This window comes from Amia ocellicauda, chromosome 19 (genome assembly GCF_036373705.1).
Source record: "Amia ocellicauda isolate fAmiCal2 chromosome 19, fAmiCal2.hap1, whole genome shotgun sequence".
Classification (NCBI taxonomy): domain Eukaryota; kingdom Metazoa; phylum Chordata; class Actinopteri; order Amiiformes; family Amiidae; genus Amia; species Amia ocellicauda.
Window position 1 is genome coordinate 23,128,957 of NC_089868.1, and position 26,496 is coordinate 23,155,452.

A 26,496-nucleotide genomic window follows, 5' to 3' on the forward strand; every position below is an offset into this window, starting at 1 on the left:
TCAATACCATGTAGAAAGAGAGGAAAATAAAACAAAACATGTACAGGCCCTCCTTACCTTAAGAGATGAATTGTACAGAACGATGACAGTCAGGCTTTGATCAGAGTGGATAGACTATCATTTAAATCAACAATTTTAGAGCCAATATGTAAATCTATTCATAAAGTATTTCTGTTTAATAATGTATTAAATGAAAACTGACAAATGCTCATGGATGACAAGTTCTTTATTGTGAGATACACAGATACAGTAATTGGATCAAGTCAATAGGTTTATTTTCAGCTATGTGCCTTAATGGAAGATATTCACACATACTCAAGTTTGCTCAGGTGGTTTTCCTTGTATTGTTATCTACTGAAACACAAATTCTGCAGGACTGCGGTGTCTCTGCTTTTCACAAGTACAGAAAACCATATCAGAAATGTCAGCTCTGACTGATTAAGGCAAAAAGTCATTTAAACGCTTTAGTAGAAACAAACAGCAATATAAATGGAATGATAAAACCTATGGATGAAACAGCATTACTAGGAACAAGTGAGTACTTTCGATACAGAAATCTATACGAAAGAAGGGTGTGTGAGTAGCGTAGTGCCAGAGTTGTTGTAGAGGAGCAATATAGTATTACACTTGAAACACGCTGTGTAAATGGTAATAATGAGACTAATATAGATTTAGTTTCTGAGGATGCAGCGGTCTTGCTTGATCTAAAACGTTTGCATTTCTTTGGTAATCAACACCATGCATGCACTGTAGTCTGCAGTATTTTTTGTAACATATAGTCAAACTCGCCAAAGAAGCCTCGGTACAGATCACATCAGCTGCTCAAAAGTACGCCTTGATGGTTTCCTACTCAAAAAGCAGTTCATAGCAAATCGACATAAGGTATATTTACGCATGTAAGTACCAACAATTACACTGATTTTTAGTATGGTAAAAACAGCAGCTGTAAACAAAAGGATTTGAACACTCCTACTTTGTAAAATGTACAAGAGCGAAATGAGACGAGATGCTCACTATGACTAGATCTCGTTACATTTAAATATTCATCCTCTAATGTAACATGAGAACATCCACACACCAGTGCTAAGAGGTTAATTATGCAAGTACACTTACCACACCTTTTAAATAGTCATCTATAGTGCATTATAACAATTGGAAACACGGCCGAGTACAAAAATAATTTAAATATCGACAACGGAAAAAAGAAACTCAGATTTAACTGATTTCATATTTTTTAATGGCATGCATTTCATTCTATTATAAAGACGGAGACACATCTGGGACTGGAATTTCTGATTTCTCATCAAGGACTAAGGATTGCAATGTTTCCAGTTTGGATAATTGTCCATTTAAGGGTGAAATCCAATCACTGAACACCTCCCACTTAGAGACGTTACTTTATTTCAAGTCCTACATTGAAAAGCATGAATCGGAAACTAAAACGCCTTTTCTTCCTGCAACTTAATGGAATCCAATGTTTACCTACCAAGAACGCTGACAGGATGTTATTATAACAACGTGTCGCTGCACAAACAAAAAGCAGCACCTTCCTTGCAGGGTCAGGACATCATAATGAAATTACCAGCTCCCACCACAGAATCATAAGCTGTTAATAGTCATGTGATTCAATTACTATTTATCTATTTAAACAGTTGCTTGATTTATGCTTTCATGAAGGTAGACGCCAGAGAAGGGTAACCCCAGATCAAGACAATCGTATCACTTAGTTTAAAGATACTTTGACAAGATAGTATCACTTAAAGCCTGTCAAAAACAAAACAAGTCACTTGTTCTGCATTACAGGATAGAGACTATATTTCCTGTACAGTAACAGTATAACCTTCAATGTTTATTAATAAAATAAAAACGCACAATAAAAAACACACTCTCTTCTATAAGATGCACTAAACTAATCACATGTCCAAAGTACACAGTGTATCCCATCTTCAGACTGAACTCCAGGATTATAAATGTGCAACATTATACTCACAACTTTAGTTAGGCTCTATTTAAAACCTTCACACAGAGGTAAACAACACAGAACTATACGAGTAATTAATTAGCATTTCTGTAGCTGACCTGGTGTTCTAACAGCTCAGCAAACGGGAAAGCAGTTGCAAATGACTAATCGTGGCACTTTTCACAGTGTTTTCATTGTGTGTTTTGTTTTTAATTACAAAAGATCATTCACAATTAAGATTTCATCTCCATGGATTAAACAAGAGGGAAAGGAAAGTTAGTCCATCAAGTTAAAAACAAAAACGACCTCAACTTCTGCTACTGATTCCATCATCAAATAATGTTTCCCTGCTGTCGAGGCCGTCTGATTTGTTAAAGAGGAGGAAACTGCATTTCAAGTTCACACAGTGTTTTCAGAAGACTAGGTCATGTACTCGAATGATGCTCAACGCTCACACTCGTAAACAACTTAAAAATAGTTATCTCATACGGTTTGTTCAAATCTTCTTGCCTGTATGCTCAGAAAACAAACTTTAGAATATTGACACACACCCCAAAAACTTAATCCTACACCTCTGACACAATTACTCAGTGCGAAACACTCGGCCATCAAAGAAAAAGTAAATCGTCCATTAAACACGAGGAATGTGACTTGGCCAATTAAGGTAACCCTCGTAATTATTCAGTTTATATAACTGCACACCGAGAACAAACCCAGATGCCACGCAAATCATCTCGGAGTTTAATTTTGCCAACTTTCCTAATCTTTCTCTCTCGATTATTGCTAAATGGGGTCTGATGATCACAGGGATTACTTTGCCTGGTTTCTTGAGCTATTAATTTGGGTTGAGTTTGGTACAGTTCAACCTCTTTCCTGTCAATTGAAATGATTCGAAATGGACCACGTTAGCCCAAAAAGGCACCTATTTTGTTGGACTTCTGAATTTAAAAATGCAATAAAATAATGAATTCAAGTCTGGGAAATGAGTCCCTTGATTGCACCCATATGTAACAAGCTTTACAGAGATACTGACACATTTGCTACAATACCTTCAGCCTAAAATACTCTTTGCTACAAATCAAGTCCCTTTAGGTTTTAACAGCCTTGTGAGAGATACCATTAGTGGTAATTGAGTATGTCATTTAATTTTCAGATAAAACAAGTGAATTGGAAATAATGTGACCAAGAAGAGTGTCTCCTTCAATCGGAACAAGACAGTAACAGATGTGATCAAAGTATATATTTTTTTAAACAGAACAAACACTTAGTAAGGCCCTGGGGTACCATGAGTTGAACTGCATATTCGGGGAAGTTATCGGTGCAGGTGTGCAGGGCAGTACATTAGTAATAAGCCGCTCTCAGAGTTTCTAACACTAATCCATGGATGAGAATTCATGTTTTATTCATGGCAGGGGATCGACCGGCAAGTCAAAGCGGCCGAGTCCGATTGAAGGAGGACGGGAGTGAATGAAAGCTAACTGACCAAAGGCCTGACCTAAAATCCCCAACTTCTCCTCAAACACAAGAAGTTCTTGTTTTAAAGTTATTGTGATATATTACTGTGTGCTTCCCATCCATCAGACCAATATATGCTCACATGTGTATATATATATCACAATGAACTACTACTGCTACTACTAATAATAATTGCATATTTGGATGCCCTGAAACTTAAACTATATTCAGTATCTACAAACAAGTTGTATGTGTTTATCTGCGGTCTGTTTAAAAGTAGATCTAAAACAAATGTATCGTACAAGGCCACACCCTTCTCGAACAAGATTTCAATAACCTGTCACGAATTCGACTTCAGGTCGACTTCAAGGTCAAGAGCATTATAATGACATAACTACAGAAAAAACAAGCCCACAGCATGAAAAAAAACACTATTTACTGCAGTCTCCAATAACCTATTTCCTCAGCTGTGCTTATGTACTTGTAACATGTTTTGGAGAACGTTTATCAATATAAGGAGGCAGGAATATATATATATATATATATATATATATATATATATATATATATATATACTCTCTTTAACACAACCCTGATATATTAAGAAGAAACGATTTGGCACTTGTATCTCTACACAGTGTTCAAGTAAACAATGGTGGATTATTCTCGGGACAATATGTACTATAATGAGACGTTTCTAATGCGTGGGACAGAATGACAATTTCACCCAAATCCCAGCCTCTTCGTGCAGCAGCGGCACAAAACGAGGGTCTCGGACAAGGAAATCATTCTCATAACGATCACGGTGCATCAGAGAAGTGTGTGCGAAAATCAAGGTCACAATCAGGGGAATGTGGAAATGAATTGAGGGGCGGCAGGTCTCAAGACAAAGGCATCTGTCAGCAGCGACGACTAGCAAAACGGGGTAAAGGCAAAACGTTGTCTCTCTCTATTAAAACTGCATTTTACAACCAGGGATATTTGACAGCGTTTTTTTTATAAGAGTTTGTAAACCCTCACCTATACACGAGTTGTTTTCGTCTACCGATTGTTGCAACCATTTTTTGGAATATCAGTTTTATTTTCTGTTCTTTTGGTCCTCTTTACAAAAAAGTTTTAGCACAACAGGTTAACAGATTGTGTCACATTCTGCCTTCTCAAGTCTTTAGTGAATGAATCCACAAGCAAGCAAATTTAAAGTGCATTGGTTGCATACTTCAACCAGTACACATCTTAAGAGATCTTATTTACTTATTCTCACATGATGCCTCACTTTAAACTTATGAAATGTAGCCACCCACCCATTACAAACTGGAAATGCATTAAAAGGAATTCATGACAAAGCAAGAAGTCTACGTTCATGAAAAAGCCACCAATTTGTCATTTCCAAATTGGTAAGATTGTCAAAGGGGTCAAAGTATATTAAGGTTTCGAACTTGGGGGGCTTTTTAAATCCGTCCCGTTGAAAAACATGCTTTGGTCTAACAGTTCAAACATGATCAGACAAATACCAAAATGAAATGGACATACAGCTCCTCTCCGCAGAGTCTTCACAAAATAAACACACTCATCACACTGCATCAGATCGGCGCTGATGAAAACGCGCGCACACGCGCACACACGCACACACACACACACACACACACCTGGAAGCACGGCACTGTCATATGATACAGAAGGCCAGCATGCTTTGTATTTATTTATCCACTGTCCCACCGATCGCATGGTCATTGTGTACATGTGAGCATTTGTATATCAACCTCAAGCACGCACAACATCCAAAAAGACCCGATTAGTCATGCAGGATCGCAAACACACACCAGGCCTAATCTCCCAGCGCCCATTGAGTCTGCTCTGTGTGTTCACCCAAAACCCATTCAATTGCTCCAATCACTGACCAAAAAAATACAAAATCCTGCAGCAGGTAGGGCGCCTAAATCCCGTCCTCTAATCCGTGGGCACTCATTTTCATTAGAAGACAGAAAATAAGCGCAGGATACAAACATCTGATGATGCTGGAGGAGTAGATTTGTCTCTCTCTCATTTGTGATGCATCCTTCCATTGAAAGCGGACACTGAAAACAGCTTCTGAAACCTCTGAATAATACTCCAGCGGCCGCACCAGCTGAGAGGAAGGGAAATGCGTTTTAACTTCATTCAAAGCTTCTCTCGCCCGCGGGATCTAATTTACATGCCTTGTAATAGAAGATCCATAAACCCATCTTGCTCCAAGACCATGTAAACTGTCGCCACTCAAACCAAGGCCATAATGGGTCACAGACTATTGAAAATGAGATTATTCTTTCATCAGACCGCTGAACTGCGAACCTGTTCCTGGTGCGCACATAACATTAATCTCGCGTTGCTTGTTTCAAAGAAGATGGAGATATTAAAGTGGCGTTTTTCGGTCTCTGATTGGGTTGGAAGGAAGCAGACCCCCGTTGTGCATAAATAACAGTCGGCTTCTCACAGCATTTTTCTCTTTTTCCGGTCAAGCACATTCCAACTGCTTCTCTTTCACGTCAACCATACGATCGTTATAAAAAGGGGCACTAATTGTCGCTTCTTCGTTATAAAATATTGTATCTATCCTATAATAAAATATACAAGTGCAGTTTGACAAGTACCACCCATTAAAGAAAGTGCTTTAGTTTCGTCACACACGCCTGTGCTTTAAACTCGGCAGAAATCGTTCCTTCGGATATCAGGTTTACAGGGGCCGTTGTCTAGATAAGCCTTTTCAAAATCACTCCCCCCATAACGCACACGAGGTCGCCAGCCGCATTTCTGACACCAAGAAGACCGAAATGATCACGGTAGTTTGTTTATCCGACCCAAACGTGGTTTTTTTTTATTAATTCGGAGAGAAACTAAAACCGTGGATAGGTGTCCAAGAATGTGTTTAAATATCTAAACAAAGAGTTACTCAGTGTTTACATCACCTGTCATATCATAAGCTCCTTTTCAATGGATGCCGTGGGGCAGCCGGCTCGATTCAAATTGGTGCGTGTCGAATAAACAAACTGCTGCGGATTAACTACCACGGCGGAATCGGAGGAGCTCGAATGATTGTGTGTGCAAGTTTACTGCACCGTTTGGTACAAGTACCCCCTCTTATAGGCACTCAGGGGATAGAAGGTGGCCACCACGAACTTCCCATCAAACGTGCGGCCCGTCAGCATCCGTTGAGCCGCTTTGGAGTCGGCGGCGTTTGCATACTCGACAAAAACCTGCAACACAAACGCCGTGAGTCAACTCGACAGCATGTTAGAAGACACAGGCGTAAAGATTCAATTGTGTACTTGTTTCATGTTCAATCGGCTGTCTTTTGAGTCTGATCTTACTTGCTGTCTAAGACTTGGAAGTTGTGTAGCTGTTTTCAGTGGAAAAACAACAAAGACGCACTTCACAGTTGACATTTAACTCTCTCTCTATCTGTCTGTCTCTCTGTCTCTCAGCAGACTTTACTTTTCCTTTGAGGACAGCACAGCTAAACTGCAGCTTGGGACTTCTTTCATTCCAGTTCAATTAGGGGTAAAGGTCAATTTCCGAGTCCAGTTGATAGATTTTACACAAGGAAAGGGAAAAATATCTGAAGGCGACGTTATACCTGGCCTTTGCCTGGATTCTCCTTTGGGATCAGCAAAGAAACCACTTCTCCGTATTTCTGGCATTCCTCCCTCATGTCTTCGACAACATCTGACGGGAGAACAGATGATTGAATGGCGTTCATCACGCCCACAACAGAGCATCCAGACAGGAAACCATCGTTTCGACTCGGCGTGACATTACAGACGGCGGCGGGACCGGGAAATGCACCTTCGTACTCCACCTCGTTGTGAAGGTGACTGTCATCGATCACGTTGATCAGCCTCAGGACGGGGGTGGGAAGCAGGCCCAGATCTTCAATATGTGGTGCTCGAGGGGGGAAACGGAGAGGTGAAAATCTAAACACAGCTCATCTAATGACAAAACCCAAGAAAGATGGCTCCATTTTATTTTAAAGCGATTAAAAGACTTTGCACTTCAGTTAAAAGAGTGAAGGGGGGAATAAAAACGGGTTTGCAGATTATTATTTACCAATAAGGTTCAGATTGAATGGATCTGTGACTATATTCAGGTTAGTGCGCCATTTTAAAGTTGACGTTTCAACTATTGAAAAGCTAATTACGAAGTTTAATTCGTAAACTTACCAAAGGGAATGCTGAAGAACGGACTGCACAGCGCTTTTTCGGCCGTGGTTCTTTGTCTTGGGTCGTTATGAAGCATGCTGAAATGAAAGATATATGGAAAAATATTCACTCAGGGCATCAATCCTGAAGCCACATTATTATTATTATTATTATTATTATTATTACTTATTGGCACACTTCCTTATCCAGGCCAACTGGATATACCGCAATTTAAGCATTACAGAAGCGCAGTAGCATAATCAATATAGTTAGGTCCTTAAATATTTTGACAGTGACACAATTGTCATCATTTTGGCTCTGTACGCCACCACAATGGATTTGAAAGGAAACAATCAAGATGTTCTTTAAGTGTAGACTTTCATCTTTAATTTGAGGGTAGTTACATCCAAACTGGGTCAACGGTGGAGGAATTGCAGCCATTTATATATGTGATCCCCCCAATTTTAGGGGTTCAAAAGTAATTGGACAAACTAACATAATCATGAATTAAATTGTGAGTTTCAATACTTGGCATACAGAGCCAAAATGATGACAATTGTGTCACTGTCCAAATATTTATGGACCTCACTCTACATCATTCAATTTAAGCATTACAAATGTGAATTACACATATAAACTATAAAGATAGAATAGCAAACTAAATGACGTCTGAGTTCCTTACCTCTTGATCAGGTCTCTTAAGTGATAGACTGGGATAGCCGAACAAACCACAATTTTACTGGCAAAGATATGGTCAATTATGGTATAACTGTTAGCCTACAGAAGAAGAAAGACAGAAAAACAACAACAGTGACTCCAAATTAGTGCTGGGCAAGTTTTATTTTTGGCGAAATTAAAAATGCTTGTATGGCGAGTATCGAGTTTTTGTAATTCTTATGCAAGTGTATGTATAGCAGCAGATCCGGAAACCATGGAATGTGGGAGGAGTAACTTTTTTTTATGAATCCAATCACTTTGCAGGAAATGCCTGTCAATCTTTGTGCAATCACTTGCAGAAGACACTTCTCAGTCATTTCTTATTCGGCCAATCGCCTTCCTCGTTTATAAAAGTGAGGCAGGAGAAGGAATGAACAGGAGATGCGTCTCCGTGGTGTGTTACTATCGAGTAATTTGTGTTTGTTGTGTAATTTGTGTTACTATCGAGTAAATTAGTAGTTTTGAGGTCTTAATCAGAAGATGCGACTGCTTATTAAGTTGTAGGTTTATTGTACAAACAGACGGGTTTGTGGAATTACGATCTTGAATGTTACACTCGCGACTACAATTTTATTTTTAAAGCAATGGAAGTGAATGAACGAAATAAGTTATTAAATGCTTGAATTACACAGTAGAAACAGAAGCGAAAGCGGATATACAGACAGGTGACAAATTAAAGAAAAAACCTGAATAAGTGAGTGGAGGAACATAACGAATGCAGATGCCTCCAAACAGCTGTACTGCATGATACAATTAAGCAATTAACATCCTCTCATGCTCTGTGGCATGTATACAAATGCTGAGCAGGCCCATTGACCTCGACTTTGGATCAAGATGGCAAGAGGAAAGGATCTCAGTGACTTTCAAAGAGGGGGCATTATTGGGGCACGAATTGCAGGAGCTTCAGTCACAAAGACGCTCAACTGGCTCGTGTTCTGGACAAGTTCTGGAGTGCATGTGTGGGACACCAAGAGAACGGGACAGGCATGACTGCTGGACCCCTAAAGTAAGGGGGTCCGGAGGCTCTGTTATGCTGTGGGGGGCATTTTCCTGGCATGGTTTGGGTCCACTTGTCCCCTTAGAGGGAAGGGTCACTACAAATCATGACAAAGTGACCACCTTTATCCTATGGTGACACATTTCTATCCTGATGGGAGTGGTCTCTTCCAGGATGACAATGCCCTCATCCACAGGGCACGAGAGTCACTGAATGGTGTGATGAGTATGAAAATGATGTGAATCATATGATATGGCCTTCGCAGTCATCAGATCTGAACCCAATTGAACACCTATGGGAGATTCTGGACCGACGTGTTAGACAGCGCTCTCCACTACCATCATCAAAACAGCAAATGAGGGAATATCTTATGGAAGAATGGTGTTCATCCCTCCAGTAGAGTCCAGAGACTCGTAGAATCTGTGCCAAGAGCATTGAAGCTGTTCTGGTGCTCGTGATGCCCAACACCTTACTGGGACACTGCATGTTGGTTTTTCCTTTAATTTGTCACCCATTGGTATATACACAGAGACATACACACATACATACATATACATACTTATACACATACATACACACACACACAGTTTCCCACAGTGCTATTCAAGCTAATTATAACTTTAAGCTTTATTATAATTATTTTGTATTAACACGTGCTGTACCGGTAGAAACGAAGCGTGAATATAGACCTACTCTGGTAAAACATTTAACAAGACAGCCTAGCATCTGGTATTTGTTAGTTTTGCATATTTAATGATTGTTGTTTGAATGTCTTTGGTCTTATTTTGTAGCTTGATTGGAGAAAAACTAGAAATACCAAGATATATATCGTCTATCGACCCTAACTTCTAAAAATATCGAGATATTATTTTTAAGAAGTATCGCCCTGCCCTACTGCAAACAGGGCATGACAAGTTTTAGGGTGTGTCTACAAACAGTCAAGTCTAAGACCCTGACCTTCCATTCCTGAGATCGAACAGTTTCTTTCAGTTTCATTCCTGAGAACATTTCCAGCAGGATGACTCCCAGACTCCACAGGTCGACGGCCGAGGTGCATCCGGAGTCGCTCTCCATGCCAGCCTGGGCCAGGGAGTTCTGGATCTCCGCTTCGGGCGCACGGTACCCGTCCGTCTGTATGTATTTCACATCCTGCAGGGGACAACAGAGCCCTCTTATGATACGTGTCAACTACAGGCCCAGATAAAGATCCAATGACATTCCCTTCTGCTCAGTGTCCTGTCACCACCGTACACACCGCGCTTTACCTGATTTCCCTCTTTGAAGCTTAGCCCGAAGTCGATTAACTTAAAGCACTCGTCGTCGGCGCTCCACAGGATGTTGCGTGGTTTCAGGTCGGCGTGGACGTAGCCCTCACAGTGCATGAAGGACAGGGCCTCCAGGATGTCTCTGGCGCAGTGCTGGATCATCCACATGGAGTGGCCTTGGTTGCAGGACCGCAGCAGCAGCTCGGAGACGCTCACGTCCAGCAACTCCAGGAGGAGGCAGCGTGCCGACACGTCCGAGGAGTTAAAATTGGTAAACACGCCGTACAGGGTCACTGCAAGACAGAAAAACGCCAATCGCACAGTTCACTAAGGAAAGCCACCACCTACAGGGAGAGTGTGGTGTGTCCGTTACAGAATGCTTGCTTGGTTCTAGAATTTAAATAAAACTTGTTAAATAACACACTGGGTCAGAAATATACTCTTCACAGATAAAGACCGAGATACTTTTATGGCACTTGTTTTACAGTTTGATAAAGTTTACACGCCAGATAGAAACTGTCCTATCTGACAATAAATGCATCATGTGGAATTATTATAAAGAACCCCAGAATAGAGTACCATCAGACGCCTCTCTTATCAGCATTTAAAGTCCAACCACTGCGGATTATGATCGTGTACGTGTAGCCTGGAAGCAATGACCTGATACCCTTTGTTTTATGAGAAAGACTCCCTACTTGGAAATAAAAAAGGCACAATAAAACAGGGCTGGATTTATAGAGATCCAAACAAAGTGTTCAGAACATGTAAACCCAATAGGAGTGTGTGATTGTGTTGGTTTGTTTTATTTTATTTTAATGGAGGCACCAATTCAGAGTGTGATTGGCATCCAAAGCAACATTTCAGTGGTACTTTGTTTCAGGTAAATAGGGGGGGCCGACCCTGATCCCAACCCCTATCCTGCTGGTTTAAGTAATTTCCTAAATCAGAGCCTTTTAATTATTTTCAACAATAGGGGTTTTGAGTTAAGTATAAAATTGCATAAGGAACTGATTGTATTAAGGAGCCAACTTTTTATCAGTTACACAATTTAAAAAGTGATTACTTCAATTAAGGGTCCAATTAAGTTATTGAGAGCTCGCATACAGGCTCTTCACCCAACTGACTAACCAGATGTTATGAATTCAAAGCTACTGGCACACAATACTGATCTACCTGAATGGTGCTAATTTTAATCTCCTTCCTAGTTCCAGGTACAAAACTTAAACCAGTTGTCCCCAATCCTGGCCTTGGAAGAGCCCCTACCCCGCTGGTTTGTCCCCCAAAGGATGTCTCACTGACTTAATTGCACCCCCTGGCAGTAGCACACGCCCGGGGGTGGCCCTGGCCGGTGTTTACCGATGTTCTTGTGGCCGTGGATGCGCTCCAGCACGGCCCTCTCTTTGTGGTAGCCGTAGTCGCCGCCCTGCTCGTCCACCTGGAACTCCTTGACGGCGGCGGACGTGGAGCCCAACGAGGTGACCCGGTACACGGAGGCCGACACCCCCTGGCCCAGCCGCTCCCGGACTTCCCACGCCTGGCCGAAAATGTCAAAGGTCGGCGTCGCCGGCGGCTCGGGGTTCCCAGGTGAGCTCGACCCCGGCTCGGACACACCTGGTCGGGGCGCCTTGGACAGGCAGCCGTCAGAGCCGCAGTGGGCAGCCATTGTGCACGGAAAATAAATATAAAAGCGCTGATTGTTTTCAGGAGAAACGGCCGCTTCTCGTTTCAGGGCCGCATAGTTAAACGACAGCAGCTCCTCCGCGCAATGGCGTCGTGCGTTTGATTACATTACAGATGGCTGGAGCTCAGTTCGGCCAAGGAGCTGCAGCTCAACCCATATCCAGGGCCGACATGTTTGTATTCAACCCGGAATCGGAAAGCGTACACGTCGCACTGAGTTGAATATAACTTTTGTTTGCATTTTATTAAATCGTTCGTCTTCTAATTGAAAGAATTTGGGAGCAAGAAAAAGTCACAGAAGCATTTTATTGGTTTGTTTAGGTCGCCATCTTGGGCGGAAGTGGTGACCATAGAGTTTGGACATTTTTAAGGTGACTTCCTGTTCAGCTCACTAGCTAAACCTGTGAGTGTTATTATGCAAACCGACCGCCATTTTGCCTGGGGACAGAAAAACCGTTCCTATGGCAAGAGATAGAAGCGGAGATATGTTTTTTATTTAACTTTAATCTAATTATTTAATCAAAATGTTACGTAAAACAAGTTCTTTTTATTAATTAAAACAACACTCCGTCATTGAAATTACTGTATTATTGTCCGATTAAAGGCAAATCCGATTTTTCAGTTATATTAAATTTAACAATATGTAATGTCGTACTTGTCATTCAAATTACGTATTATTTTACTTTGTCAGACATAAATCACTTTTGAATATATGTAAAGCCTTGTGATGTCAATGTTGTCCTGACTATTCAGGGTAATTTACGGACAAATTAATATTCCCAAAAAAAAGATCTAGTTCATTCTCATGTTAGTGTTTATTGAAGGGAATAGAGAGAAGCATAGCATATTTTAAAAGAAGAGTAGATTAACCAAATGCATGTACACAGCACAGTTTAATTTCTATACATTACAACAGGGTAAAGTGGTTTGTCAAGTGACAAAACATGTAATATTATATATGCATAGATTACAGCAGTTCAGTTCAAGCTGGAACCAAGAAATAAACATTTTGCCACATAAACAGATAAGATTTAGTGCATAAGTTCAAAGTAGAACATTTATAGATAATACAAGATAACACGATACAACAAGAGGGGCACTCATAAAGAAATAAAACAATCAGCTGAGTCTGAAACAACTGACCCATGTCAGACATTAATTTTAATGCAATAACACAACTGAAAGAGTGTGTGTCCCACTTTATCCCATGGATATGACCATAGTGTGCACTCTGGATTGTAATCTGCCACATGCCCCTTCCCTTCCAATATCTTATCTTTAACAACTACCAGCCATTACTAGTTTATACGCAATAAATCCTTGGGGTTTAAATAACTAACACACCCCACTGACTAATGAGAAACATGGACCCAGGCACATTGAAAAGCAGGCGCTGGTGATCTTGCATGAAACCACAACATTGTACTGGCTAGGCAACGATCAAAACAATATCTATTCCCATTTGGTTAGTTTGGCACAATGTTTGAAATGAGTGGGATTTGTTTTTGCCCAGTAATGATGAGTCAATCTCTCTAGTTGCACGATGGGTCGACTGGCCTCCCCTCATTGGTAAACTTCATCTGTGTTACTAGGAAATAAAAACACTCACATATTCCCACTGTGTCAGTGTGTGCTGCCCTATAGCAACAATATCAGGGATAACACAGAACTACACCGATACACTAATGCAATGAAATACCATTTCTATAGCCTGCTTTCACAGACTGCTCTGCCTAAAATATGAATTAGGCCAAGACTGGGGCCAATTTGCTAATGAGTTTCATTATTTAGGACTCATAACTATAAACTAGGGCTAGTGAGGCTGACATCATCTGCAAAAATGTGCCCTAACACGTCTTGTAAGATGATGGTGCTTTTAAAGATTGTGTGTGGGGGGTGTGTAAAACAAATACTACCAAAAATACTGTGGTTTTAATAGGTCATTAAAATGTAGGCCAGGATCATTGTTGGGCTGCACAGTGAACACACACACGTTTCACACGATTCTCTGAAATTCCGCGCAGCTTCCGCCATGCCTTGCTCTTAATGTCACTGGGACGTTCAGAGTTGCGCAGCTCTGCCCGGATCTGCGCGCTGCACCAATGGGAGCGCTGGGATTCTGCAGACCTGCGCAGAGGTACGAAAATCGGCGCAACCGGAGCACTTGAGCAGTCGTTTCCGCATGCGTGTGCGTTTGCGCAGGGAAGGGCGCTGCCACGTCAATTGACGGCTGCGGGGAGGCCGATCCGGGAGGCGTGTCCAGCGGGATAAGACCAGAAAGACGTACGGTATAGGAGCAGTTGGATATATCTTACGAGAGAGCGGAGTGCATGGTATGTACAGAGTATGATTTTATTCACGTTTAATGTCTGCTGTGTCTCTTATGCGTCTCAATGCGGATCCCTCTCTCTTAAGACATGCGCACTCGAACATGCTGTGGTCCCCGGGCCGCGCAGTCCTGAATGAAATGGGATGTTTCAGTTAAAGAGGAGAGCAGCACCCCCACCTATATGATTTGTGCATCTGTATTTCATATCTCAGAACTAGACTATCATTAACATAACTTGGGCTTGTACTCATAATAAATGCATACTTTGTTTCCAGCTGTGTTTTTATGATGCATTTAAATCAGTGACACTGAAGTCAATGAAGGATTTATCGAGTTGAGTTGATTTGTAATCGTGTCCTATTGATTACTGTCCATCTGTGCGTTTCTGTCCAACTTTGTGAACCCTTCTCAGGGTCTGACTAACCTCTCATGGCTTTTTGAACCGTGCCACTATTGTGGACACGGACCAGTGTGTGTGTGAGCTGATGCACAGTGGCATCCCTTGTGTGGTTGTAGATACAGAGGAGACCACCTTCTTCCCAGCGATGGACGTCAAGAAAGTTAATGAGAGGCTGACCGCAGCAGGACAGTCCCATCTGCTGCAGTTCATAGAGGATGTGGGCGAGCAGGAGCGGGCCGAGCTGCTGAGGGACCTGGGCGGCATGGACCTCCAGGAGATCAACGGCTTCTTCCACAACGCCATGAAGGTGTCGGACCACATCAAGCAGGAGAAGGTGGATGAGAGGATGGAGGCCGTGCCCAGGGAGGTGCTGGGCAGCGTCACCCGGGACAGAGACCGGCTGAAGGACTGGGAGAAGGAAGGTTAGTGCTGTCTGGTTGGTTAATATCATTCCCTGTTTCTCTGTAGCTTGGGCAGCTTCTCAAACTCCTCAAAATGTGTGCATTATGGGTTAATTAATGTGATAACTCCTGTTATTATTCATATAGATGGTTTAGAAATAGACCTTCCAGTCTAGTACAAACAGGGCTCTGTCTTTAATAAGAAACTGCCAAGAGGGGGCTTTGGATTTAATGACTGCATCTCTTCTGTGTGCTTCAGCTCCTCTCGCTGGGGACCGAAAGAGGTCAGCGGTTTACATCTGGTCTCGTTTTCGCTTTACGCAAGTCTCGGACAAATGCGTTAGTCAGTGCAACCCAACAGATGACAAACTCGCATTTGAAGTCACACCCTCTTCGTTTTGTTTTATTCACAGCCTCTTCTCCTCGCAGGACAGCAGTGTGTTACATTGCTTTTACAAACCCAGACGCGATTCTTAATCATTTAATCTCAGGGTGTGAACCTGATGTAACTTGGGGTCATGTTAATTGTGTTTATTGGCGTATGTTTTTCTCAGATACTACTTCCTTTTGTCAGTAAACCTTGATAGTCCGCCCTGGGAGCTGAGATAAAGTTGCAGGCTCAATTATTACAAGACTCCAGGAAGAATTGCAGGAAATACACCGTTGACCTTAAGCAGGATTTTTCCCCCTCATTTCTTATACATCTTATATGAGCTTTGATACACACCCTTGATATCTATGCTTACCTTATAAATAAACCTTAAAAATAAACTAAACTGTAGATATTGTGCATATACCTTGAATACAGGTTTATGTTTTTTTCAGTGACAGGGATTGTGTGTGTGTTTATTTGTATCAATTGATTGGAGTGTTTAATTGGCTACTATATTGCAGTTTTTTCTTGTAGGTTCCTTCATACATTTGGAACTTTTTAAAATAATTTAACAAAATGTTTGTTCTGTAACGCAGATTATTTATTTACCTATACAATCTTGCTCCCTGCTTTTCGTTCCTTTTAAATAATATCTCAATCGCTGATGATCTCCGCCCCCACGCTTGACAGTTTTGTTAAGTTTACTTGAATCTTTTCTTTCTTCTTCTTTGTGAAGGTCTGCATCGCATTTCCCAAAGCAAAGTGGCCGTTCTCCTCCTGGCGGGGGGTCAGGGCACTAGGCTGGGGGTCTCGTACCCCAAAGGCATGTACGACGTGGGCCTGCCTTCGCACAAGACCCTGTTCCAGATCCAGGCGGAGCGCATTTTAAAACTGCAGCGATTAGCCGACGAGCGATTCAAGACAAAGTGCAGCGTACCGTGGTAAGTAATACTCTCGGAAAGGTACTAGGCCACTGACATTGAATACGTCTCTCCTTGCTGTGTTGTTTTGTGTACACGCGTGTCTGTATGTGTTACTGTGGTTTTACAACCTTCCTCAGAGGACTGTTTGTCTTCATCTTGGAATCTGAGGTGTGTGTTTCCTTGTAAGACACTATTTGCATACTTTTGAAAATGAACTTTAATACTGAGACACTTTGCTAGGCGAGAACCTCCCTATTCTATGTTACTCATTGGATTCTTTAACTACCTTTCTTTCAGCCGGTATAAACCACAGTAAATAACATCATTGGCTACCTTAAAGTAAACTCTAAATTCAATTGTTGAAACCTGCATTCTTAAGATTCTTTCCAGGGTGTATTAAAGGTGTCATCTGATTTCAGTTTGTGTGTTTCCTTATTGTGGTCACTGTTTTAATATATTTAAAATATTCAAGAATATTCTTTATGCAAACTGAGAGAAGTTTCAACACAAAGATGCGCTGACTGTGAGATGCTTTCAGCAGTTTCGCCTTAACCCCTAATCTCCCTTAACTATGTTATGAGTCAGAAGTGCCGTCGATACACCCAGGGTGAGAACAATACAAAACTTTGACCTACCCACAAATCGCAAGACTGCCAACCTGTATCCCAACGTGGTTTATTTAATCGGAAACTGCTTTGTTCTTTGTTAAAATATGTAACAGGATACAGGTTTGTTCTTTGCAGTGTGTTGTCAGTGTTTTTATTTGATCTCGGCCCAAGTAACTCAAAAAGCTGTGTGGTGTTGATGTTGAGAGTTAATCGAAGATGCAATCTCGTTGATCAGGTATATTATGACCAGCGGTCGCACGATGGACTCCACTAAAGAGTTTTTTGCCCGGCACAATTACTTCGGCCTGAAAAAGGAAAATGTCATCTTCTTTCAACAAGGGATGCTGCCGGCCATGGACTACGAGGGCAAGATCATCCTCGAAGGGAAGGGCAAAATTTCCATGGCGCCAGGTATTGCTTTAGTCTTCCTAATCCATTACAAGGTCTTGTTTTATGCCGTTATTCTGGATATACTGATCGTGATTTCCATTTAATATGTTACCAGACGGGAATGGGGGTCTGTACAGAGCCCTGGGGTCCCAGCACATAGTGGACGATATGGAGAGGAGAGAGATTGGCTACATTCACGTGTACTGTGTGGATAACATCCTGGTGAAAGTCGCCGACCCCACCTTCATTGGGTTCTGCGTTCAGAAAGGTGCCGACTGTGGAGCAAAGGTAGGCGATGACAGTCCGAGTGCAGGCAAAGCTGCCACAACGTCCTGGGTTACTTCAAAACCTGCAGACTGCACATCGAACACAAGATGGTGCTAGAAGCTTACAAATTGTTAATTCCGTGCTCGGATATCCTCAAAGGAGTTTAGACTATGGCACAGGGGCCTTGTGAGTTTAAACCCTGCTTCGGTACATCTTTAAACTTAACTTTCAGAGCTTGTGTAGTTCTGGAACTGTGTGTGTGTGTGTTTTCCACAAAAATTGGCATGCCTGGAATGAGGGAATTTGTCGGTTTTCAGTTCAGCTAGGGTTGGCGTTGGAGTCGCCAGTAAACTTTTATTGAGGCTTGGATTGCTTTTCAACTGACCTAACTCTATTGGCTTGACAAATGTGTTTTTTTACATCAATTAGTAAGACGTTTATTCTCTTATTTTCCTCAAACGTGAGTTTTCCAAGAATTCCACCTGTTTATCCGTGATTGTACCCTGGCAAACACTGCCCTGCATGAGGGATCTTCATCCAAGAGAAAATTCGATGTAAACAATTCCTGAAGTCGCAAATAAATGTTGTTTTCTTCTTATTGCAAAACATTATGATTGCCCTCGACAGTAAGATTGGTGGGATGCCAGTAAGTGTGGGTGTCTTTCAGACGTCAAATTCTAAACAGATGCTGTTTTGCACACGGATATCATTAAAAACCGCACTGACTCTTTGTACGTCGATTTGTGTATAAGGTGACATGAGGTTTTGCTTTATTTCTTTAAGTTTCCACACAAATGTATATTATTTCGTCCTGCCTTTATAAATACACTGATAATCATGTTTTGATTGCTGTATTAACGGTGGCAGTCATTAGCCTGACGGAACATTTTGGATGCACTTTACGCGAACGACGCCAAAAAAACGCTTATACGGCGTACTGCGGTTAAATGAGACATTCAAACTGATTCTTCCCATGAGAAAAAGACTACTTGCGTGTAACGTGTTGTAGTAACATGGGGGGTCCTGCCTTTCCAGTTTCATCCCGGTCTGGGTTAGCCCTTTCCTTAGTTTTCTAAACGCATAATACATTGATTACGAATGCAGTTTTGGTTTTAATTAATTCATCGTGTTTGGTAATTTGACAGATGGTCTGGTAATAAAGGGAAAGTGGGTGTTGGAAAATATTTTATATGACAGGATTTATGTCTCTCTAAACCAGTTGTTTAGGACTTTTTATTGCACTTGAGATCTGTCGAGGAATTCGGGTCACTGGCCAAAGTACTTCACTGTGTTTTTTAATTTCAAACATTGAAAGCTAAGTAACAAGGTGAAAACAAATCCCAGGAAATTGTTCATATCCAGTGCATGCTTTTTATTAAGGTTTCATCCTCAGCTAAATAATATTAATTGCACCAAAGACAGTGTAAGCTGGAAGCTATTATTCATTGAAATCTGTTCCTCTTAGGTCAGCGAATGTATTGCATTTCCTGAACAGAGTTGCGTTGCCAAGAACAGTTCAAAATGACTCTAAACTTTAAATTTAAGCATTACGAGCGCAAGTGGCTCATGGGAAATACTTCGACGGCACAGAAACGGTTCATGGAGAAACTGTCTCAGGATGTCTAGCAGGCCTCGAATCTGTCATTACGCATCTCCAGGTGGTGGAGAAGACCAACCCCACGGAGCCGGTTGGCGTCGTCTGCAGGGTGGACGGACGCTACCAGGTGGTGGAGTACAGCGAGATCACGCTGGCCACGGCCGAGAAGCGCAGCCCGGACGGACGGCTGATGTTCAACGCGGGAAACATCGCCAATCACTTTTTCACCTTGCCGTTCCTGAGAGACGTGGTCAAGTGAGTCGTTGGGTTTATCATGAATTTGCATGTGTGTGTTGAGGAAAAAAGACCTCCCATTCAGCTAAATTCACTTAAATGTAATTACAACATATGGCAGTCGACTAAATATGCAAACCTGTAAGACTGTAAGTTTAGCCTGTTATTTTTTCTAGCATTTAAGTTTAATTTGTACCACAGTTATGTTTTGTTAAAGGAGGGTATTTAGTATCCTTTTCCTATTCCAGTTGTCTGTCTGTACGTTGGTATGTTCATTCAAGCTACTATTTCTGCCAGATGTTTATAGATCCCGAAGCAAAAACAAACCTTTAACGGCCTTTTCGGTTTTTGTTTTTCCATCAGTATTTATGAACCCCAGTTGCAGCACCATGTGGCACAGAAGAAAATCCCGTATGTGGACATGCAAGGACGGCTAATCAAACCAGACAAACCAAATGGGATTAAAATGGAAAAATTTGTCTTTGATATCTTCCAGTTTGCCAAGTGAGTTCAGTGATTTTCCACCCTGGTTTAACATATGTGCGGCTGGCTACCCGGGCTTTCCCTTTAACTCGTAAGGAACAGTTTTAACAGCGCTGCTCAAGCCTGAATACAGGGAGAAATGTTGTGTGTATCGGTTTGTGAATTCAGATTAATGGTTTTTAATTAAGAAGTGTTTGTGGTGTTGGCAGGGAAGAGTTCAGTTGCATTGCTTAATTAAATTATGGAAGTTATCTGTATCCCTGCTGGCATAAGAAAAAATACTTTATTATTATATTGTAGTATTCGATCCTAACTGTTGATAATGTGTTTATCAGACACACTGTTATTTTTTTGTTTCCACCATGCAATTCCACGTGATTTACTTCTGGCTGAAGAAGGAACATCATGAGAGTTAAAGAAAGCATTTAATTAACTTGCAAAACCTACTACTTTCTTGTCCTTCTCAGAAGCAAATGTTATAATTTAAGTAAATGAACAATAGTTGCATCAGGTGGTTTAAATTGGGGCGGAGGGGACTCAACTCCGTGAGAAACGCATCATCTGATATCTAGATGGAAAACTATGATGTGTCGAGGCTTCATTCCTGGGGAACGGGATTATAACGAGGCCTATCCCGCTGAGACGCTAGTTTCCAGTCTTTACGTCAACAGTTAACACTTTTCACCACTTGTGCCGCCATCAGGACCTTCGTCGTGTACGAAGTGCTGAGGGAAGACGAGTTTTCCCCCCTGAAGAACGCAGACAGCCAGAACGGCAAGGACAACCCCACCACGGCACGCCACGCCCTCATGTCACTGCACCACCGCTGGGTGCTGACGGCTGGGGGGCACTTCATCGACGAGAATGGCACCCGGGTCCCGGCCATCCCAAGGTGAGCTCTCGCTTTGTACAAATCGATCACCACGTCCATAAAAACACACATGCAAGAGATGATGATGATGATAGTTTGAATGAACGTTCTAGTGTAGCTAATTTTTACATCCCTGCATTCTAAACATTACGCTGTTTATTCTCAAAAACACAATATGAAGTCATGACATCATCTCTCATACATAATATAACAATAATAGCTTCATATTGTATTAATACCATGTTTGGTCATTCTATTATTTCTATTAATTTTTTTTGTCCTCTTTAACAGTTTGTCTTCTTTTGGTTCTCATTAACCACATTCGTTCCTGTGTGAAATTTCTAGAAATGGACCTGCAGGAAGTGTGGCACCTGATGTCAATCAGAAGTAAATATGTTCTGGGTCGTATTTAGTGCATGGTGACGGGGCTTGTCTTTAATTCGGACACAATTAGTTGTGAATTGCGAGTCACGGGTTTGCGGGTGGAATTAACCGCACAATCTGCAAGGCTGGTATCGTCAGCTTCTTCACTGGCTGGTCGTAGAGTTACTAACCGAGGTGCATGCTGGGAGAAAGGTGCTGGGGCATGCTTTCTAATCGGTGATGTAAAATCTTTCCTTTTTTAATTTTGTATTTTCCTGCTCTTTCCATTGAAAGATTGTTACTGTTTTCACTCTTTGCTCACGTATCCTCTGGGAGTTCTGACCCAAAGACATTTCTGATGTGATGATCTTGACCTCTTTTGATTGTGCTTCCGTTCACTTGCAAAGAAAATCTTGCAACTTTAAAATCTTTCATGTTTTTGAAGAGAATCTAAAATGGCCGACAAGTTCTCACTTCAACACAAAAGTATTGTGTTCAAAGATGTGTTGTTTTAGCAAAACGACACACACGGACAAGTCCACCACATCTGACACTTTGTACAGTTATGGTTTCTTTGATTGAAACTGGGTTGCTTAAAAAATGAAATACACATGACTGAAGATCACGCTGGTTTCGAATCTGCCTTCTGGGAAAGTGTTTACAGTTTAAAAAGGAAACTGACGCTCATAATTTCTCTCCATTTTGGTTTAGCTTGAAGGATTTGACGGATCTGCCAATCAAATGTGAAATATCGCCGCTGGTTTCCTACGGAGGAGAGGTAAGCTTGAAAGAAATGCCTGCACGACATCTGCAAAGCTGGGTGGGTGGTTATACAGTGTTTTTGCCAAATTTAAGGTACTGCCGATATGAGGATATTGTAGGCATTCGAGCAGGTGTCTAGAACAGCGATTAAATCTGGTCCGTGTCTTACTCTCCAATGAAAGGTGAATAATTCTAACTGTGTTGCAGGGGCTGGAGAGCATCGTGAAAGGCCGTGAATTTCACCCCACTCTGATAATCGATGAGACCGGAGTCCACGAGCTGGTGAAAAACGGCATTTGAACGCAAAGAGAGAAGCGGAAGACCAAAAACAACTCCTTCATCTCTTTGCCATCTGCGTCTGAAAACTGTGAAGGTCCTGTGCAATAAAATGAAGGAAGACAGCCTCGCCCGGCTACACAACAAAAGAAACCGTCTTAAGATCAAGCTATTTATTTTCTGAAGACTTATTTTTTTATTCCTGTAACATAGGTAAAATAAGTGCTCTTGGGTTTTAATTTGTCATTTGTATATAGACATTCAAGATATGTACGTTTGGTTTATGTAGAGAATTTAAATTCTCCTTTTTAATCATTCTGAAGGGCTTCTAAGGTACTATCTGCAGTCTTCTTTGTGTTTTGTCTTTTTCTCTGTCTTAAATTATACGATGGCATTGTACGTGTCACAGATTTGTCCTTCTGTACGTACCGCACAGCCTGCACAAATGCTAAAACTAATCTTGTGCTGGACGACTGCGAAAGCATTTTAATAAAATTGTATTAATTCTTCTCCGCGAACTTGTCTCAATCATTGTGTTATTTAGTTTTTTGAATACGTTTTATTACTTTCCAGTTGTGTCCGTCAGCGCTAGAGATCCAGGCGCATTCAATCAGACCTTCCATCTTGTGGTTTATGAGTCAGTGTCGTGGGCCCCAGCCTGGTAAACTGGAATAGTGATCCAGGAATGATCATACGTTACTCCGCTGCGTAATTATCCGTACTTTACAGTGAAGATGTATGATTTTTATTGTTTAAAAAAACATGACAATAATACATGTTTTCCAAACTTAGTAAATGTTCCTGTTTGTTTCCTTACCTGTTGAATGTAGGGTGATTTATTTTATTTTTAATTCTATGCAAATGTCCATTAACAGTGCAAATCTTTGAATAAAATGGAAAAAAAACAAAGCTAATAGTCAAGACCTTCACTAGGCAAACCAAGCCTGAAGACAAAGGCATTGTTCAGTTTGTGTTTATTTGATACAGTGCTATTTAAATTGAGCAGCACCTCAAATCACACACACACATATTCTTCTCTTCTCACTTTGCCGTGAGAGCGGGAAATATAACCAGCACTTCCAAAATAGCCGCTATGGCACCTAAGCAAGGAAGCAGCGACGACGGCATACAATCACACAGTGTAGCTTCACTTGCCTGTGACGACGGTCCAAATTGGATCGTGCAGTGTTGCTTATTTTAGAACTAATGAGAAACACACACTTAATCTATTTTTCCAGCAATTTTCCTTTCTCTACCAAATAAAAAATGCTTTACAGTGGCTATTATACAGGAGTGAGAGTGGCCTGTTAGTGGGGATCGGTCATGCATTCAAATGGAAGAAAGTTATAACCAGACGAAAACGGGAAACCCCAAACACCTTCCTTTAGCACCGAGCGATTATGATGTCATGGTTTTAATATAAGTGGGATACTGCTCCCGATGTGTTAATTTCACCTGTATGTGTGTGAACTCTGGGGATAGAGGTGTTTGAGGGTGATAGAAGCTGCCATACTCTCCGTCACAAGATAAAAGCGTCAAAATGAGCTTCTGACAAAAGTTGTCCCATGCAGTCAAGAGTTTACACTCCCCTACTTTTCCTACAATCACCAAAGGGTACACCCTGCTTCACATATCAAAGTCTCAGAACCACCATCTTGCAGAAGACTTTTGCATAAACCTTTCTGTGTTGCTGGGAAAAGCATAAAGTTGCCAGGATCTCCATGAACAGACAACACTTCAACAGTTGCAACAACCCAAGGGGGCAATTCATATTTCTCAGCAAACAAGCTACACGTTAAAGCAATGTTTTCTCACAACAATATTTCAGAAAACCAAACCTCTTTCGTCGCTCAGACTAGTCTTTATCCAAAGCTTTCACTCATAATATCCCTTCCTTCTCTTCTTGTGAAATATTTATTGAATGACATGCCTTTTGATGTGGCTTTCCCCTCCACTGGGAAGCACATTATGATGAACTGTTATTTCCCTCCTTGAGCACAATATAATAAATCAAATGTGTATCATATTGTGAGCAGAAAATGAAAAATTGTGACTATTATCAGGTATCAGGAAAATGAAAAGTAAGTAAATAAATAAAACAAGAGCTTATTCTGTGAATGAGGACATGTTTAAAATCCAGGTAAGTGATATGTAATATTAGCATCATTTAGCATTAGATTTCTTTTCAGGAAGTTATTTTTGCACAGAAAAAAAAAGCTCTTACAGATTGTAATGCTTAGATTTATTTCACCCTTGCATGGATTTGTGCTGTAGGTACAGCATATGAACAGTTAAAAGTTCTCTATTTTAACATGAATTGCTTCTGCTGTGAATTATAGTCTTTTCAGAATCTCTTGGGCTGTAAAAAAAAAGAGGCAGAGAGAGAAAAAAAGATCTCCAGAAACAGTGCCGTGATTGGTCACTTGGCTTGTCCTAATTGAAACCTTATGTGAAGCATGTGGAATTCTGGGACTTTTGGCGGCTTCCCAAGAATCCTCAGAATGTATTTTTTTTTTCCTTTTTTTTTTCCTCTTCTTCTTCCAGGGACTTCTTACATCAGCCCACTTTGCCTCAGATAGCCGCCTGTAAGGAAAAGGTCTAGGTTTTCTCAAGTCCACTGATTCTGACAACATCTAGTTGGATTACAGGCTTCCTTGGACAAATGGTTTGAAAGCAACAGAACTGAAAAGTAAGTTTTTCCTTTAATAACATGTATGTTAGTGAATTCTTAAGAGCTCTTTATGTGCTTTTGTGGTTTTCAAGCCAGGAATGCAATGATGTGACTTGAAAGTGTGGCAATATAGATTTCCTTTTCTGTGTCCTTTTCTATTGTTATCACCAAAACAAGATGCTGGGGTGATTCAAATGCAGGATCCTTGACTTTGTAAAACTCTTTATCCTTAATTTCCCCCTCTGTTAACTGCTGTTTGCATGGCAGGCTAGAATAGAGGATCACCGAGAGATTGATGCCTATTTGAGTCTGGAGTTGAGGTGGATTGGAAATTAATTGGTTTTCTATGTGGATGAGACAGAAGGATACTTCTAGGATAATTCTTTAACAGTGTGATGTGTTACTTCTGTGCACATATTACAATTAGAAAACTTAAAGAGTGGATTGTATTGTCTGTATTTGTGTACTTTTCATTCAAGTGGTTTGTTGAGTTTAAAAGTTGTATACAGTAAAATTATTGATGCTGAATTTGGCATAGGAACACATTTAAATATTTTAGTTGATTGCAATATTTGCTCTGGTACTCTAATTTAAAATGTTCCCTGTGTCTGTAGGTGTCAATTAGTAAGACGGGTGGTTAGAAGACATACACAATTTATGTGACTTTGTCAGTATTGTTTATTAAAATGTCACGGAGGCAGTGGTGTGGAAATGGTTTATACTATAAATGCTAATAGAAAATGAAATTGTTGTGACTTATGTATGTTTCTTTTCTTTTCTGTAACATCTAAAGCTCTACAACATATTTGTTTTACTCCTACCCACCCTTAAAGGAAAGTTCACCCATTTTTAATCAGGTCAGAGTCCTGGAAACTCTCCTACACCTGTCTGGTTTCCCCCTAAAAATAGACACTCAATGAAATTAAAAACAATTTCCTGTAGCTTTAAGTTTCTGTAATAAAATCCATGTGCTTCTTTTCCCAGTGGGGGACTTTCTTGTTAAATTTAACCCTTATCCCTGTAATAGTAAAAATTACATTAATACAAATAATAATAAATTCATGACAGAAAACATTGTTAGGATGATGTATTATGTACAGATCAGCATGGTTTTATAAAACAACAAAATATTTTACATAAAAATCAGAGCTTGCATACAATTATAAATTGCAAATAAATGATTGCTATTTTAAAACTAGACAGCAGAAAATATTTACATAGACTCAATAGCCTGGCAATGAGGCATTTATTCCATTATATATTTCTTTAGTTACTGGCAATGTTTGAGGGTCTCCCTGCTGC

The 26,496-nt window shown here is 40.9% G+C and overlaps 3 protein-coding genes across 6 annotated transcripts in view; 2 read left to right on the forward strand and 1 right to left on the reverse strand.

The window, feature by feature from the left end:
* Positions 1 to 208: 208 nt before the first annotated feature.
* On the reverse strand, positions 209 to 12,572 carry uhmk1 (U2AF homology motif (UHM) kinase 1). Its single transcript, XM_066692566.1, has 8 exons — positions 11,923 to 12,572; positions 10,567 to 10,859; positions 10,259 to 10,450; positions 8,270 to 8,364; positions 7,609 to 7,685; positions 7,235 to 7,333; positions 7,026 to 7,114; positions 209 to 6,645 (listed from the first exon to the last, which is right to left on the reverse strand). The coding sequence occupies exons 1-8, from the start codon at positions 12,227 to 12,229 to the stop codon at positions 6,499 to 6,501; spliced, it is 1,299 nt and encodes a 432-aa protein (XP_066548663.1). The 5' UTR covers positions 12,230 to 12,572; the 3' UTR covers positions 209 to 6,498.
* uap1 (UDP-N-acetylglucosamine pyrophosphorylase 1) lies at positions 12,028 to 23,041 on the forward strand. 3 transcript variants are annotated; one of them, XM_066692563.1, is made up of 11 exons: positions 12,028 to 12,150; positions 15,092 to 15,397; positions 16,486 to 16,690; positions 17,516 to 17,691; positions 17,786 to 17,958; positions 19,596 to 19,789; positions 20,132 to 20,272; positions 20,955 to 21,143; positions 21,468 to 21,509; positions 22,197 to 22,263; positions 22,455 to 23,041. In XM_066692563.1, the coding sequence occupies exons 1-11, from the start codon at positions 12,111 to 12,113 to the stop codon at positions 22,545 to 22,547; spliced, it is 1,626 nt and encodes a 541-aa protein (XP_066548660.1). In that variant the 5' UTR covers positions 12,028 to 12,110; the 3' UTR covers positions 22,548 to 23,041. The 3 variants fall into 3 exon arrangements, with proteins under 3 accessions (XP_066548660.1, XP_066548661.1, XP_066548662.1); XM_066692565.1 differs by lacking the exon at positions 12,028 to 12,150 and adding an exon at positions 14,450 to 14,579; XM_066692564.1 differs by lacking the exon at positions 21,468 to 21,509.
* A 1,985-nt stretch (positions 23,042 to 25,026) lies between these two features.
* Positions 25,027 to 26,496, forward strand: part of ddr2a (discoidin domain receptor tyrosine kinase 2a) — a 30,467-nt gene continuing 28,997 nt past the window's right edge. Inside the window, exon 1 of one of the 2 annotated variants that reach the window (XM_066692024.1) lies at positions 25,027 to 25,212. The gene's annotated coding sequence lies outside the window, so the exon portion shown is untranslated. The remainder of the gene's footprint in view (positions 25,213 to 26,496) is intronic. The other variant, XM_066692025.1, reaches the window with a different exon arrangement.